General features: G+C 48.1%; 1 protein-coding gene across 1 annotated transcript in view; it reads right to left on the bottom strand.

Annotated features, from left to right (window-relative positions):
* Nucleotides 1–3880: 3880 nt before the first annotated feature.
* DAP (death associated protein) overlaps nt 3881–18149 on the bottom strand; it is a 78647-nt gene continuing 64378 nt past the window's right edge. Inside the window, exons 3-4 of the mRNA XM_003932494.4 lie at nt 5534–5576; nt 3881–4079 (exon numbers count right to left, since the gene is read on the bottom strand). Of these exons, the coding sequence (XP_003932543.1) occupies nt 3966–4079; nt 5534–5576 (157 nt within the window). The 3' untranslated portion in view covers nt 3881–3965. The remainder of the gene's footprint in view (nt 4080–5533; nt 5577–18149) is intronic.

The raw sequence follows: 18149 nt of genomic DNA, 5'->3' as shown, positions 1-18149 counted from the left end.
TATGGCTGAATAGTACTCCACTGTGTGGCTACACATTTTGTTCATCCGTTCTTCAGTGGACGGACTTTTGTGTAGTTTCCTCCTTTTGGCTAATATGAATAGTGCCGCTGTATCATTTGTTTACAAGTTTTTGCATGGACATATTTCACTTTTCTCGGGCATATATACCTAGGCGTGGATTGCTGGGTCATATGATAACCCTATGTTTAATTGTTTGAGGAACACCCAACTGTTTTCCCAAGCAGCTGCACCACTGTACACTCCCAGCAGCACTGTACGAGTTCCAGTTTCTCCGCATCCCTGTCAGCACCCTCGTGTCACTGACTTTGTGGTTCTAGCCATCTTGGTGAAGTGGTATTTCACCGTGGCTTTGACCTGCAGCTCCCTGGTGACTAGAGACGTTCAGCCTCTTTTGTTGTGGTTACTGGTCATCTATCTTCCTTGCTAAAAGTGGCTTTGCACTGGACCCTGAATTTCAGTCGTTCTTCCTGTAAAGTGGTACAGCCACCATCCATGGAGCACAGTGGCAACACCGTGGCTCTCTGGGCCGAGGACACATGTGACTGCTAGTGGCCCCTCAGCCAGCGGACCCAGGGCAGACAGCCTCCGCAGCCGGGGACCCAGTGCCTTCGGGTCTCTGCTTGCAGTCTTTTCTCTGTACTTGCTGCAGCCAGGCTTGGGCTGCTGTATGGCCAGAGATGCTGAGTCCTGAAATCTGCAGCAGGTGAAGGATCCTCTCAGCAAAGTTTCTGCAGAAAAGCAATGCACTCAATGAACTGTTGTTCAAATGGTGTGAGCTGGGAGTGAGGTTTCTGGCTTTTTGTCACATGGTTGATGTTCTTGGGTGGTATGAGCTGGGAGTGAGGTTTCTGGCTTTTTGGCACATGGTCGATGTTCTTGGGTGAACAATGTTCCCCCGAAAGATATGCTGAAGTCCTAAATCCCAGTGCCTGTGAATATGATCTTATTTGGAAACAGAGTCTCTGCAGAGGTAGCTGTGAAGACAAGTCATATTGGAATAGGTGGACGCTCATCTAATGGCTGGTGTCCTCAGAAAACGAGGGAGAGTAAGACACAGATGCACAGACAGGGATGGCCATGTGACAGCAGAGTCAGAGACCAGAGTGAGGCTGCCCACAGGCCAAGGAAAGCCAAGGATGGCCACAGCCGCTAGGAGCTGGAAGAGGCCAGGAAGGACCCTTCCGCTGAGCCTGCGGAGGAAGCATGGCCGGGCCAATACGATTTCAAACCTCTCCAGAACTGCCAGAGAATACATTCTGGCTGTATGAAGCCACCCAGTTTGTGGCTTAAGTTGTGACTTTATTAAGGCGGCCATGGAGAACTGGCACAGGACAATGATGTTGACAATGATGTGGAGAGCCTGGCGGTGGTTGTTCCGTGCTTGTTGGACACTTGGCATTTCTGGCCACCACCATGTATCAGAGAATGGACTCTCTGATCAATGATAAAAAATGAGTAAGGGCCTGGTTCCTGTCCTCAGCTTAGCATGGAGACGGGAGGCAGGAATACAAGCAGCAGCTTCCGAGGCAGCACTAGGCCGGCCCAGGGTTGTTGGAGGTGTAGACTCCAGCCACACCCAAGCTTGGCCTGTGAGTACAGCCCCTGGTGCTCCCTGATGAATATGGCCCTCGGTGAGAAAACCTTGGGCCCCTCTCACTCAAATTCCAACTTGATTCTGGACCATCAGGGTAACAGTTATGATTATTTTTCTCATCAGGGTTACAGGAAACCTGATTACGGCAAACATCTTGTACATCAGAGACTGTTCACTGTCACTCCTGGACTTACTATTAATCATTCTCTCTTAAATCTGTTCCCAAAGGGCCTACATGGCACAGGCCAGCTGCTGGGTCCAGGTAATATGTTTTAATCAGTAGTATTAAGCTTTTCCATTTTATGACATTTTAACTAGATACTTAGACTCGAGTAAGCAGGTGTCCAAGAGTTTGACTTTTGTGTCTGAAAATAAGTTTTGAAAATATCCATCATGTATGCGTGTTTGTGTTTCTATTGAAACCATTTGGCAACCCTGGTAAAATGTAAAAGGGAATCTCTGATCTATAAGAAAGAACAAAGCCGGAGAGAAATGCAGGAGCTTTATTAGCAACAATTAATATTCTTCGAGTTAACAACTGATAAACTCATTTAGGCAAACAATTTGGATGTAATGATCTAAAGCCCACGGATGCATGCCAGATCCAGCTAACAGAACATAAAGAAAGGCACCTCTGGAAAGAACAGCCCTCCCTTTCGCTGAAGCCTGAGCAGCACTAAGGACGCTTCTGGATTTCTGCAGCGGCAGGGGCAGGGGTCTGCACGGGCTGACCTGGTGTTTCGGGAGGGTGGCATCCCTCCTGGGTGCTGGCTCTGAAAGGCAGGCGGAAGGTGCCTGCTGGGGTGCTCCACAGCAGCACTGCCGACCAAGCCTGGGTCTCTAAAAGCCACCCTCACTATATGCCAATTGACGAGGAAATAGGTGGTGACAGGGCCTTGAAGGGTATGCATCGGCTTCCCTTAAGAAGGTGAGACGGGAAACCAAACACTGCCTTTCAAGTGTGAGGCCGTGCCATGCTCCCTCACGGAGGAGCGGCCACTGGGTCTGACCAGGTCTGTGACGCTGTGCCATGCTCCCTCACGGAGGAGCAGCCGCTGGGTCTGACCAGGTCTGCCTCTGCCCTCACCAGCTGGCAGATGGTACTGGAAAGGCTGCTGGTTGGCCACGGCACAGTTGCTGACCTGCAGCAGATCCGCTGAGGGTGACCAGGACAGTCGGGCCCTCCACAAGCACTGGAGTTTTGTCTAAGCGAGCCCTCTTGCTTTTTGGAGATGCTACTGCTACCAGCCAGTGGGCAGACTAGGACACCTCTAGACAGGAAATTCATCTAAAAATCAGAGGACCACCTGACGTGCCCAAGTGACGACGGCCCGGGCAGCCGTGCACACAGGCGGGAGGCATTTGGGGCAGTTAGACTCACCAGTGAATAGGTTTTTCTAGCACAAATGGAATGTGGTATTCCATGTCCCTAGGGAGACAAAGGGCAGGTTTTTTAACTGGTCTTTCCAAGCTTCCGACTCTCTGGCTCACATGTTCCAGAATGAGCTAGAAGTCTATTCCTTGACCCTGGGCCGTGGGCACTTCCAGAACTCTGAAGTGGCTCAGGAGGTGATTCCCGAAAGGCCAGCCTTGCTTCAACTCCTGGTGGGGCCCGTCTGGTCTGAGGCAATGCTGGGCCTGCCGCCGAGACCTCATTCCAGAAGGCCTCCCTCGGAGCCACCTGCCTCCAGCCTCAATTTTGGGCATGCTGCCTCCTGGAATTGAGGGGCTATTTCTAAGACGTATGCTTTTGGCTTTTCTTGAGTGTGCCTCATCAGCCTGCACAGGATCCCCCATCTCAAGGGAGGGAAATTCGGCGTTGTTCCCTGCCTCTAAGGGCCTGATGGGCCACCCAAACGAATTCCCTTATTTCCTCTAGACAGGAAATTCTCTAGACAGGAATTCCCTTATTTTCTCTCCCGTAGGTGTTGAGATTTTATCGTCCTAATACTAAAAAGCATGCAATGAATGAGCTTTTCTCTTAACCTTAATCTGATCCTCTCAAATTTGTGCCTTCTTGTTTTGAAGACCACAGACGAGGCTGTCAGATGACTGCTGAAATGGAACTAAAGCTACAGTTTTCCTCGGATCTTGGCAAGTTTTGCTAATGGCACCTCTGGGGGCACAATTATCCTCAAATGACATCCAACCAGACTCCCCATAAACAAGGTTCGGGCTGGAGCCATCTCTAGCTTCAAATATGGAAATATAAGGCAAAGGACAGAGTACCTCTTTTTGCCTTAGATTTCCCAGTAGAGTGGGATTTGGGAGAAAGTGCTGGTTCTCTCTGTTGGGGAAATGCCAGGTGCAGCAGAGATGGGGCCACTGGGGAGGCTGGTGGGGTCCAGGCTCACTTGCGTGGCTGCTGGATGTGCTGGGTTCTCGGGGAAGGATGCTTGTCCATGGAGGCATGCGGCTTCTGGTGAGCCACCTGTGCAGCCGCCGGGGGGAAGTCTTTGTCACCCTGTCAGGATACACGGAAAGCACGGGCTGATCAACAGGAAGCACAGGATTCACGCATGAGGAGGGCCTGGGCCAGCGTCCCCGAAGGAAGCACAGGGTTCATGCATGAGGAAAGACCTGGCCAGCGTCCCCGCAGGAAGCATGGGGTTCGTGGGTGAAGAAGCTCCAGGCCAGGGCCCACCAGCATCCCTGCAGGGAACATGGGTTTTGTGCATGAGGAAGCCCCAGGCCAGTGCCCACCAGTGTCCTTGCAGAGAGCAGGGGTTTTGTGCATGAGGAAGCCCCAGGCCAGTGCCCACCAGTGTCCTTGCAGGGAGCAGGGGTTTTGTGCATGAGGAAGCCCCAGGCCAGTGCCCACCAGTGTCCTTGCAGGGAGAAGGGGTTTTGTGCATGAGGAGGCCCCAGGCCAGTGCCCACCAGTGTCCTTGCAGGGAGAAGGGGTTTTGTGCATGAGGAGGCCCCAGGCCAGTGCCCACCAGTGTCCTTGAAGGGAGCATGGGTTTTGTGCATGAGGAAGCCCCAGGCCAGTGCCCACCAGTGTCCTTGCAGGATGGGTGGGGGCTGTGAATGGGTAAAGGTAGAAGCCTGTCTCCTGTGGGTGGTGGGGGTCCTGGACCATCAGAACCAGGGAATGGCAGTTGGCACTGAGTCCCACACACCAGCAGGGTGGCAAGAACACTCACTGGCTCTGCCCCATGCCATGAGACACAGAAACACATGCCTCTCTCAGAACTGACTTGTGTTCTGGGGGCTTTCTTTTGCTAGATCTGTACTTGAGACTATTTAAATTGGGGGAAGGACAGAATGAAATCCAGGATCTTAAATTCGGATGTGCTGCCGCAGCTGTGACCCAGGCCTGGGGCACTGGCTGGAAAGGAAACTCACAGGGCGGCCGTGAGACACAGCCAGTTTCTGCCTGCTCAATCTTAGGAGGGACCCGCTATTTTCCAGAGGGACCAATGGGCTTCTGTGCCAACGTGGGTGTGACCAGGATGAGCCCCACATGGGCAGGCTGGAGCCACACTTCTCTGGCTGGCAGGTTGGCTGGCTATGGTCACAGCTCCACCAGCAGTAGGCTGTCCCCAACACTGGCACTTTCTTCAGGCATCCTCTATAAGTTCATCATCTCAGTGAATATCCTGAGAGCAGTGGCCCTGTGGGCGGCAATACTGTGGGGCTCACTGACGGGAGGTCTGCACTCAAGTCACATCGTTGTGTCTCACCAGAGGGCAGCTCTGGAAAGGTAAAGGATGTGACCCGAGCCGTGAGTCCGGCCTGGGGTCTGCAAGAGCACCCTGCAGGGAAATATCGCAATGAAGAGAGCCATGGCCACAGATGAGAGGAGCAGTGCTGCTGGGTTACTCTAGGTAGAATTTAACAAAAGCAGAAGGAACCCAGAGACCCCATGCTCCCGTGTAGAGGCCTCAAGCCCACCCCAGACACTCCCAGACTTACCCGGGCAATGACCCCAGAGATGAACACAGTTGGTTTAGGGGGACTGGAAAACAAGAAGGGAGAAGGCAGATTTCACAAAACAGCCCACAAAAGGAGACACTGTGGAAGACAATGTCCACGTGGATGAGCCAGGCTGGCGGCATGGAGGTGGGGTGGGGAGTGAACCTCTTCCTCTGTGTTATTTGTTGCAGTGACCACACTACTGGGCTCGGGAGCTTCCTTCTCCTGAGGCTAGTTCAGCCCCAAGTACGAGAGAGAAAGAGACTACGGTCAACCGCAAGTGAATTGCCTACAAGCACTTTCTGTGTGTGTGTGTGTGTGTGTGTGTTAAAAGACAGGGTCTCTGTCACTGCCTGGAGTGCAGTGGCACGATCTTGTCTCACGGCAGCCTCTACCTCCTGGACTCAAGTGATCCTCCTGCCTCAGTCTCCCAAGTAGCTGAGACAACAGGCATGCATCACCATATCTGGTTAATTTTTTAATTTTTGTAGAGACAGGGTCTTGCTGTGCTGCTCAGGCTAGTCTCAAACTCTTGGCTCAAGCTATCCTTCCACCTTGGCCTCCCAAAGTGCTAGGATTACAGGCATGAGCCACCGTGCCTAGCCTATTTTTGTTTTTTGGTTAAATGAACACATTTTAACTATGGGCAAGCCTGACTGTTTTGACTTAATGAGATTGTGAAACAGGCGCTTCCCTGAAGCAGGGCAGAAGTAGCTTTGCATGGTGTGGACTTGGAGATGCTCTCACTGCCTCCTCAACCATGGGCTTCCCCTTCTGGCATCCTCACAGGGGAGATTCCAGAGCCAACACAAACCTCCTGGCCCCATTAATCCCTGAGCATTACAAATACAAGGTCCTTGGTAAACCTGTCATCTCTTGACATGTTAACTCACAATGAGCTCATCCAAACTGGAGTACTGAGGAAATGCATATAGTATCAAAGCAATACAGCTCAGTGCGGAAAAAACAGGCTCAAATCGCTGGCAGGTCTACCACCTGCAAATACGAGTTGCTAACATGGGGCTTTCCCTCCAGGCTTTCCTTCTATATGCATAGATGTTTGTGCTTGTCTTCTTATTAATTTTTTTCTTACAAAAATGGTCATCTGCCTTCTGAACTACGAGTACAGTAAGCATCTCTCCATGTTCTTATATACTCTTCTGTCCATTTATTTTTGATAGCTACATGTGCCATAATTTAAAAACATCAGGACACAGTTTGAGGTGGTGGACAAGGTGTGTTTACTTCCAAAACGCCTCCACCAAGAGGTACGGACACCCAAGAGCAGGAGGTGAATACAAGGTCTGCCCAGCGGGGACACGGAGGTGGGTGGAGAGGAAGCATCTCCCTCTTGGCTCAGTTTTGCTCCAGCCAGGCCTGCTGGGCAGACGGGGTAGAATTTATCCCCTGGGCTCCCCAGCCTGCCTCTTTGCAGCTTGGCTTCTCTGCTGCTGGTGGTCTTTTTAAGAAATCTACTTGTCTTACTTAGCTTTGTTTTGCTGCAGGCAAAAGTCCTAGCATTCAGGAAGTTTGCTGACTATTTACTTCCCCAGAAAATTTACCAAAAACACCTGAAATTCCCCCAGGTAATTTCTGTCACTTCATGAGATTAAGAAACTTCGAGTTTTACTAAGCAGCACAGAGATGCACCACATGTTACCTGGGTTTTAGTTAGTGTTTGCTGTGTGGTTAGTCAGGTTGGATTTTTTCCCCCTTCCTTTACGTATGTGATTTAGCTATAGGATTAACAGCTGGCCAAAGATGAGTAAATTCAACTCAAGTTTAAGCCCCTGCCCCATGTGGTTTAACTGAATTCATTTGGATTCTTTTTTTTTTTTTTTTTTTTTGAGACGAAGTTTTGCTCTTGTTACCCAGGCTGGAGTGCAATGGCGCAATCTCGGCTCACCGCAACCTCCGCCTCCCGGGTTCAGGCAATTCTCCTGCCTCAGCCTCCTGAGTAGCTGGGATTACAGGCACGTGCCACCATGCCCAGCTAATTTTTCGTATTTTTAGTAGAGACGGGGTTTCACCTTGTTGACCAGGATGGTCTTGATCTCTTGACCTCGTGATCCACCCGCCTCGGCCTCCCAAAGTACTGGGATTACAGGCTTGAGCCACCGTGCCCAGCCTCATTTGGATTCTTAAAGCGCATCCTGTTGTGATGCCTGATACCACCCACGGAAGAACCTCCAGGGATTCGGGGCCAAGGGGTTTGCCTCCAAAGCTCAGGAAGTGTGGTCTGAATTCTAACATTTTGTAAAAGATTTGGAAAGGAATACAGAAATGGTAGCACGAAGTTTCTTAAAGTCCTTTGGAATGTTCTTTTAAACATCTAGGAACAGCCTGAGGTAGGGATGGCCCCACTCTGGTAACAAATCATATAGTATCATCCTCCAACAAAGCAGTCGTCTTTCTGTATCAGGAGAACACAGTGGTTTCCATCGTAACCTATGTCGAGGCTCTGAAAGGCAAACTACAGGAGATCCCCCTACTCCAGAAGCCTGATAAGAATGTCACCCACAGAGAGTTAATCTAGTAAGAATAGATGCATAATGAAGGGAATTAGCTACCCCACAGAAGTGAGCCCTGAAAGGTGGCTGAGGAAGCTTGATTAATTATATGCATATATAGACAAATATCCTCCCCTCTACACACACACACAGACACACACACACACACACACCCCTTGTTTTATGGCATTTGCTCTATTGCATTTCACAGGTAATGTGTTTTTTTAGGAATTGAAGGCTTGTGGCAACTGTGTGCCCATCTTCATTATTATTATATCTGTTATGGTGATGCATGGTCACTGATCTTTGATGCTGCTACTGTAATTTGTTTTGGGGCACCATGAGGCGTGTCCATATAAGATGGTAAACTTAATCAATAGTTGTTCTATGTGTTCTGATAGTTCTACTGACCAGCCATTCCCTGTCTCTCTCCTTCTCTTCAGGGCTCCCTATTCCCTGAAGTACAGCAATATTGAAATTGGGGCAATCAGCAACTCTACAATGGCTTATAAGTGTTTACATGAAAGGAAGAGACGCATGTCTCTCACTTTCAATCAAAAGCTAGAAATGACTAAGTTTGATGAGGAAGACATGTCGGAAGCTCAGACAGGCTGGCCTCTTGCACCAAATAGCCAAGCTGTGAATGCAAAGGAAGAGTTTTTGGAAGAAATTAAAAATGCTACTCCAGTGAGTACTGGAGTGACTGACAAGGAAGTAAAAGAGCATTATGGTTGATATGCAGAAACTGAGCAGTCTGATAGAAGATCAAACAAGCCACAACATTCCCTTAAGCCAAAGTCTAATCAAGAGCAAGGACCTAACTCTCTTTAGTACTATGAAGCCTAAGAGAGGTGAGGAGGCTGCAGAAGAAAAGCTGGAAACTAGCAGAGTTTGGTTCATGAGGTTTAAGGAAAGAGGCCATCTCCAGAACATAGAAGTGCAAGGTGAAGCAGCAACTGCTGATGGAGAAGCTACAGCAAGTTCTCCAGAAGATCTAGCTAAGATCAAGATCTAGGTTAGTGGCTATACGAAGCAACAGATTTTCAATGTTGACAAAACAGCCTTTTACTGGAAAAAAATGTCATCTAGGATTTTCACAGTTAGAGAGGAGAAGTCAATGACTGGTTTCAAAGCTTCCAAGGACAGGCTGACTCTTATTAGGGACTAATGCAGCTGATGACTTTAATTTGAAGCCAATGCGCATTTACCATTCCAAACATCCTAGGGCCCTCAGGAATTATGTAACATCTACTCCGTCTGTGCTCTATAAATGAAATGACAGAGCCTGGATGACTGTACATTAATTTACAGCAAGGTTTACTGATTATTTTAAGCCCACTGTTGAGACCTACTGCTCAGAAAAAGAATATTGCTTTCAAAATATTACTGCTGATTTATAAGGCTCCTGGTCACCCAACACCAAGTATACAAGGAGATTAACGTTGTTTTCATATCTGTTAAGACAACACTCATTCTGCAACTCATGGAGCAAGGAGTAATTTAGACTTTCCAGTCTTACTATTTATGAAATAAGTAATTCCACTGGGTGGATTTGGGCGAAAACCTTCTGGAAAGAATTCACCATTACAGATACCACTAAGGACATTCCTGATTCATGGGAGGAGGTCAACGTATCAATATTAACAGGAGTTTGGAAGAAGCTGATTCCAACCCTCATGGGTGATTTTGAAGGGGTTCAAGACTTCACTGGAGGAAGTAACTGCAGATGTGAAAGTAGCAAGAGAACTAGGATTAGAAGTGGAGCCTGAAGGCAGAACTGAATGGCTGCGATCTTGTGATCAGCTTCCTTAGGGATGAGGAGTTGATTCTCAAGGATGAGCAAAGAAAGTAGTTTCTTGAGCTGGAATCTACACCTGGTGAAGAATAACAAGAAAGGATATAGAATATTACATAAACTTAGTTGATAAAGCAGTGGCAGGGTTTGAGATGACTGACTCCATTTTTGAAAGAAGTTCTACCATGGGTAAACTCTATCAAGAAGCATCATATACTGCAGAGAAATCGGTCCTGAAAGGAAGAGTTGATCTATGTGGCAAACTTCACTGTTGTTGTTGTTTTTTTTTTTTTTGAGAGAGAGAGGCTCTCACTCTGTTACCCAAGCTGGAGTGCAGTGGTATGATCTCTGCTCACTGCAAACTCCGCCTCTCAGGTTCAAGCAGTTCTCATGCCTTAGCCTCCAGAGTAGCTGGGATTATAAACACACACCATCACGCCTGGCTAATTTTTGTATTTTTAGTAGAGATGGGGTTTCACCATGTTTGCCAGGCTGGTCTTGACCTCCTGGCCTCAAGTGATCCACCTGCCTCGACCTCCCAAAGTGCTGGGATTGCAGGCATGAGCCACCACACCCGGTCTGTTATCTTATTTTAAGAAACTACTACAGCCATTCCCATCTTCAGCAACCACCACCCCAATCAGCCAGTACCCATTAACACTGAGGCAAGACCATCCACCAGTAAAAAGATTAGAATTCACTGAAGGCTCAGATGATCATTTATATTTTTTAACAATACAAAAATTTTAAATTAAGGTAATGCACGTTGGCTTTTTTTTTTAGACATGCTACTGTACACTTAATAGGCCAGAGTGGAGTGTAAACATAACTTTTATATGAATTGGGAAACCACAAAGGTTGTGGGACTCACTGTATCAGAATATTTGCTTTATTACGGTGGTCTGGAGCAGACCCTGGTCTACGCTGTGAGTAGTCTCCCCTTTGCAGAGGTGGAGTGAACTCCAGGACACAGCGGCGCTGTCCAGCAGCAGGATACCAGCCTGGAGAGACCTCCGTGTTGGGTGCTCCTGACAGGCTCCTTAGTTGAGCCCAGCCCCACTCTGTAGCAGCTACCAGGCGAGGCTCTTGGGGACCTGGCTATCCAGAGTCTATCTCCAACACTGCTCCCTGTGTGCATTGAGGACCACTGTCTGGACCCCAGGGGCCTGCCACAATCCTGCCCTTCCTCCCTGCCCTAAGCAGTCCTCGGAGGTGATACTCACACGCCGGCTATCTCCATAGCCCCATGTCCTCTGAGTGTCTCCTGCACTGATCACAAGAGGGTGGGGTTCTTTGCCTCGAGTATGTCCCAGGGGAAATGTGTGTGAAGGGTGATGATATGAGGTTATGACAGCTCTGCTCTAGCGTGAATCCTGGAATACAAGGAAGCAGAGGCCTAGAACCCAGCCTTGGACTCCCAGGGCATGCGGGTTCCTTTCCTAAACCCACATTTAGCACCTCACTCCCAGGCGGGCCGCTCAAGGACACTGTCCCATTCCAACTGCTGAATGACCGTGGAGACCCTGGGGGCTAAAGGAGACCCCAGCAGTAAGAACAACTTTCCCCTTAGTCCCAGCTCATTCCAGGAGTGTCCAGGGCCGTAGCTGCAGGCTGCAGATTCTCAGTCCACGGGAGGCATTCACAGATGGGGCTGTCCTTGTGAAACCCCTCATCTCACAGAGCTCGCTCCTTTCTGGGGAGTCATGACTGAATCTGCTGAGCTTTAGTGGCTTGCTGGATTCTTGTCATGAGGGCAGAGCATGTCAATGGAAGGCATGCTGGGCTCAGCGTAAGAAATGTGCCTCTGCCAACCATGGGTGGTGGGCGGTAAGGTTAGGCCCCCGGACACGGCGACGAGTCAGGCGCTGGTGTGCTCTGTGCTACATCCTGCACAGAGTGCCTAGGATCCTACATATTCTGCTGACGTGGTGCTGGCGACTTGGCTGAGTGACTGCGAGACTGAGGGCCTGGCGCTGCAGTCAAAGGGACTCAGGATGGAAAGGCTGTGAACTTGCCCCTGTGCACACCCTGAGGCTGACTCTGAGCTGAGGAGCAGGGACAGGGAATGTGATTTAGTGGCGAACTTAGGTCAGAGCAGTCTTTTGGGGCACAGCCAAAACAGTGTGCATTCTACCCGGTTACTTTGGGGAAGAGCAAATAAAGACCTCAGAGACTTCAGCCGGTCCTGCTGCTCTCCAGCGCCCCCATGTGTTTGGGACTGGTAAGAAATAAAAGCCCTGAAGGAAATAACCCTGTGTGTGTATCCAGCACTTCCATAGGTGAGGTCCTTGCTTTAATAGTGCACTTTTTACACAATATTCAAGAATTGTGTTACGTGAGAAAGTCTTATTGAGCTGCAAGAGGCAACTTGGTGGGAAGTGACAGGACACCAGACAGAGGGTCTCCTTTAGCTCCGGTCAGCTCCAGGGAAACATTCTTCCTAAAGACAGAGTCCAAGCTCTCCCTCCCTTCTCACTTTGCTTTGAAACTCCAGCCAGCAACTAATTACAAAAACATTATTCACCATTTTAGCCATTTTTAAGTATACAGTTCAGTGGCATTAAGTAGATTCATAATATTAAGCTCTCATCACCTTTATCTATTTCTAGAACTTTTTCATCATTCCTAACAGAAAGTCTGTCCCCGGTGCTTACCCATTCTCTCCTCCTCCCAGCCCTGGCCATCACCATTCCACACTCTGTCTCCACGAGCTTAATTACCCCAGGGATCTCACGTAAGTGGAATCGTACAGTACTTGTCTTTTTGTGTCTGGCTTATTCCTTCTAGCATAATATCGTCAAGGTTCATTTATGTTGCAGCATGTGTGAGAATTCCGTTTTGAGGCTGAATAATATTCCACTGTAAGGACAGACCACATTCTTATCCATTCATCTGCTAATGGACACCTGGACTGCTGTGAATAGTGCAGCTATAGATGCGGGGGAGTAAATATCTGCTCGAGTTTCTGCTTTCAATGATTTTGGGTATAACTTGGAAGTGGAATTGCTGGGTTATATGGTAATTCTGTGTTTAACTTTTTGAGGAATCACCAACCTGTTTTTCACAGCAGCTGTACCATTTCAGATTTCCACCAGCAATGCACGTGGGTTCCTATTTCTCCATATCCCTGCCAACACTTGTTTTCTGTTTTGTTTTATTTTGTTCTTTTGGATAAAGGCTCTAATCTAATGGGTGAGAAGAGGTATCTTACTGTCACTTAGATTTAGCAACTAATTTTAAGAATAAGGTTTTCTGCTGCAAAATTATAAATATCACTCTGTATTGATCATTCATTAAAGGTCTTTATGAACCAAAAGTCCCCTCCAAAAGTTTTCCTCCTCTAAAACTGAAAGGCCATAATTGGCTCTAAGGATATATGGCAGCTGCCTGTGAAAAGATGGTAAAAGGCAAGCCTCTTCCAAAATGTCTAACAGTGATATGTATTTTTTTCTTTTTTGAGATGGAGCCTCGTTCTGTATCCCAGGAATGGAGTGCAGTGGCACAATCTCTGCTCACTGCAACCTCCGCCTCCCAGGCTCAAGCTATTCTCCTGCCTCAGCCTCCCAAGTAGTGTGGGATTATAGGCATGCGCCACCACGCCCAGCTAATTTTTCTATTTTTAGTAGAGTCGGGGTTTCACCATGTTGGCCAGGTTGGTCTTGAACTCCTGACCTCAGGTGATCTGCCCGCCTCAGCCTCCCAAAGTGCTGGGATTACAGGTGTGAGTCATGCACCTAACCCAGCGATATGTATTTTCATGTAAGTTGCCCCTTGACAGCGTATGTTGTGTTGCAGATTTTCATCAAGTTTGGCGCAATCCTTTTTTCCAACTATAATTAAGAGTAACTTAAATTGGTAAATAATCATTTGCTATATTTATTCAGTAAAAACACTTAAGTAAACTCTTTGAGATATGGTAGCTTGAAGAAAATTTCACAAATGAGAACCCTCAGTCGAGTCTGGGTGCAAGGCTGTACATGCAAAAACACACCTATTTGAAATTCCATTAGGCTTCCATGCAAAGTCTAACCTACATTTCTGAAGTCTATAAAGTATGATAGCTGCTTTGAGGATTTATTTAATCTGATGAAAATCATTCTGACAGATGCTGTTTTGAAGATGCAACATTATTTTCTCTTAGGAAACAGAGACAGTCAAAACTATCATTCCTGCCTTCCCCGTATCCTCAGGCCTTTCCGGAAGTTAAAAACCACACTTACTTAAATTTAAAGGAACTGTGAGCTAGGCAGAATAGCCAGGATTAGAATCCAGGTAACACTTCCTATTCACCAGCGGTAACCGCAGCTTTTTCACACCCAGACTAAGCAGCCACCAGATGTTCATGCATGTGGGTCTCTATTGTCCATCTGGTAAGGACCATATCAGACTCTTAAAAGGACCCTTTGTCCTTAACAAAAGTTTACTATTATTTATTTCCTAAATTTTCTTTTTCTTTGTTTCTTTTTTTTTTTGAGACGGAGTTGTGTTCTTCTTGCCCAGGCTGGAGTGCAATGGCACGATCTCTGCTCACCACAACCTCTGCCTCCCGGGTTCAAGTGATTCTCCTGCCTCAGCCTCCTGAGTAGGTGGGATTACAGGCATGCACTAGCATGCCTGGCTAATTTTGTATTTTTAGTAGAGATGCGGTTTCTCCATGTTGGTCAGGATGGTCTCAAACTCCCGACCTCAGGTGATCTGCCCGCCTTGGACTCCTAGAGTGCTGGGATTACAGGCATGAGCCACTGCACCGGGTCTAAATTTTCTTAATGAAGAAGATTTATACCTTACTGGCACTCTGTGGAAACTGCAGACAGGCAGGATAAAATGCCAGAAACACTCAGTGGGTGAGTGACCCTGTGGAATGCAGGTATCAACCAAGACTGAGTTTGATGGTCTCATTTTTAAGGGAAAGTGGAGTGGGCTAAGAAGCCCAAATTCATAGTTTTAAAACTTCCCTAAACTCTAAAACAGCAATTATTTAACTCAATCTATTCAAATTATTGCCATCCCAACATGTAATTAATATAAAAACTGAGAAGACTTAGCATTATTTCGTGTTCTGAGGCTTTACACCCTCCCTTATCACTGTGGGGTCTGACAATGTGCTTTCTGCCCCAGACCTGAGGGGGGTAAAGCAAGGCACGTTGTGAGTCAGGGCTGGACAGGAGGTTCCCTCCCAGGCAGACAGTGCTGCAACCTACACCTTCATCCTTTCACGGATGACAGCCTGAGGGTCCTCAGTGGGACAGCCAGTGTGTCTCTCAGGTGGCCCAGATTCTGCCTCCCTGCACTTGGTCCAGTGCCCATCCCAAGTCTAACGCCTCTTCCATAGGAAGGCCTTTCAGTACTGGAAGAAGGCTACCGCAGGCCTCTGGGACATCCCTTTCCCAGCTCAAAGCCATGATTTCAAATTCCTTCCCTCTCTCAGCTGTTCTCCCGACTGCATTCCAGCGTGGTTTCTATTTTGCCTAGAACTGTGCATGACACCCCACACATACCTACTCAGTCACCACAGGGCACCGATATTGCCACAATATTTTCTCCAGGTCAGCCAGGAAATGAATCCAGGCTCCCCAAAAGGATAGATTGCTAATCATCTTCAAACAGGATTGCTACCTATGGACAAACTAATTTGTATCTGTTGCCCTGCTCCAGCCTGGCTTGCCACAGCCAGTTATGTGGGGTCTTTTCTCTTCTTCCGTTCACCCTGGGGGAGCTTCTGTATTCCTGGAAAAATGCAGTGCCCTTCTTCCTCCAGAATAGGATTCTGTGCAAGAGGGAGGGGTCCTATGTGCATCTGACTGGTCAGCCTCATCCTTCCCAAGCATCCTGGAAGAAATTAGGGTCAGCTTAAGCTACCATATAGATGCATTCTGGGATGGGGAGAAACATGCATGGGCACACACACACACACACACACACACACACACACACACAGTAGTCAACAAGACTGGGAAGAATCTGGTCAAGTTCCTGATCCTACTGAAAGTAGTCAAAATGGCAGCAAAGGCATTACTGGAGAGTTATATGCAACAGAATCATTTTCATGTTAGTTCTGACCTGAGTTCATGGAAGTCTACTCAAGTTATCCTCCACAAATGCTGTCTCCCCTTCATGTAAATGTACTCCATCAGTGGGGAGCGTGCAGACATAGGGCAGGGGCACACGGCCTTCCTAACGAGCCATTGGTTCTCTATTTTCCCTAAAGGATAGAAATGATCTCAGGTGATAAAAGCTACTGTTTACCCATCACCACTGCGCACTATGGCCAGGTGCTGAATTAGGCGCTCCCCTTAGAATTGCTGTATCTAACTCTCTTGGTCCTGTGAGGCAGGAGCTGTCCATTTTACAGATTAGAATGGTAAATCCGAGAGACGGCTGGTCATTTGCCTGAGGGTTGCACAGTGATAAGTGCTGGGAACCAGACTTGGAACAAGGGCCAAATAGGGAGTGTAACTTTGGCCCCAAGCCCAGTCCCCTCATTTTAAAGGGTTTAGCAGCCTCAAGGTTTAGCTTGTCTCCTGTAAATGATTTAGAGACGCGGGGTTTTAAGGTAAGCACTCTAAATGTAACCTGAGAGTCCTTTATTCAACCAGACAGTACAATATATTCAAATCTACCTAAAGATTTACTTTCTGACTTGATGGTGGATTTTTTTTCCCTGAAAAACGATCATTTATGTCTCTAGCATATAACTAGCATACAAAGCACTTCCACATAAATCATGAGCTCATCTGAGTTCCTTTGGCAGGTGATGTTCTGTTTTATGGAGGAAGAAATGGTGCTTCAGAGAGGCTGGAATCTTGCTTGGGGTTCTGGGGGCGGAACCCAGGAGGAAGTTCTTGGGCTATGCTCTTCGGTTGGGTTGTCTGAGGTCTCCACCATCTCAGATGACTCTGTTCCTGCGTCTTGGGAACAAAATGCAGGGGAGGCTTCAAACCATCCATCAGATCCCGAGGCAGCTGACAGGCCCAGAAACGATTCAGAACTACAGACAGGAGAAAGCACGGCAAATGGACACCAGGAGTGTGGGCTTGGGTGTTGAACGCTCCGGGTTCAAATCCTGACTCTGCCAGGGACCAGCTGGTGAGCAGGTGTTTGACTTTTCTGAGGCTTAGTTTCCTCATCTGTAAAACTGGATAGCAACAGACCCTACCTCCTTAGGTGACTGTATGTACGTGTATACATACACACACGCACGTGTGTGCACATACACATACACAAAGCAGAAAGCAACAGATTCTAAACAAGGTTGAAACAGAGTTTTGGAATCTGGCTGCCTGCGGGCTCTGTGCTTTCCTGAGGAGGGAAAGAGGCAGAGAGACTGCTTTTCCAGGGTAATGACCTTGTGAACTGGGGCGCACCTCAAATCAAACCCTCTGTCAGTGCAGGAGAAGAGGCCCCTGGACCTCCCCCACTGTGTCCTGGTGAAAGGTAGTCACAGTGTGCGCTCAGCACGTGTGTAACAGAGGACAGTGGGAGGACGGGGCACCCTCGATCAGCTTCTGCCCGCACAAAGTGAATGGGCTCGGGCGCTCTTCTTGGGCATTGATGAAGGGGGCGGCTTAGGGCGCAGCTCAGCACACACACTCATTGCCCGGGAAAAGTGGGCTCCGGTCCACTCTCCTCAGGAAAGCACGGAGACCGCAGGGCAGCCTGGAAGCAAATTCCAAAGCTCTTGCTTTCACTCTGCTCAGAATCTGTAGCTTTGGGCGTCCAGATTTTATGGGAAATACATATCTACCTGGGGTGACTTTTTAAACATTTCCTAGTAAGTCCATGGAAAACAAATCCTTTCCTGCCATTTGTAGTTCTTGAAATATCTTCTTGGCTTGGTCTTAATTTATTTGGGATATTAATTTTCTGGACACCAAAATAATAATTAGCACGGCTGGTGAGCAGAAGGAGGCGTCTCCCTCGACTGCACTCAGACATTTCTGGGTAACGTCATTCTTCAGAGTTTGACAGTCCAGGCTGTCTCCTCCTTCAGCCTGTCTTCAGCACTGAGAACATTCCCACAAGATGGCACTGGCGGTCCTCTCAGCCCGCGAAGGCTCCAGCCAGCTCAGCCACCGCCAGGAGAACTGGAAGCTGGCTGGCCACTGTGGCCGAGGGCTGCTGGCACCTGCGGACGAGGGTGCCCTTTTTCCCCAGAAGTGGCTAATTGTCACGTGAGTTTGATTAAAGATATACAAAACTCAGCTCCAGTGCTGTACATACAAATCTAAACCCAAGAGAAAATAACCCGGAACCTAATTCCTTCTAAATTCAGTATATGAAATTCATATTTTTCAAAAGGGCACAACCAGAG

Source organism: Saimiri boliviensis, chromosome 1, assembly GCF_048565385.1.
Source record: "Saimiri boliviensis isolate mSaiBol1 chromosome 1, mSaiBol1.pri, whole genome shotgun sequence".
Taxonomy (NCBI): Eukaryota; Metazoa; Chordata; class Mammalia; order Primates; family Cebidae; genus Saimiri; species Saimiri boliviensis.
This window is presented reverse-complemented; position numbering and strand designations above follow the sequence as displayed.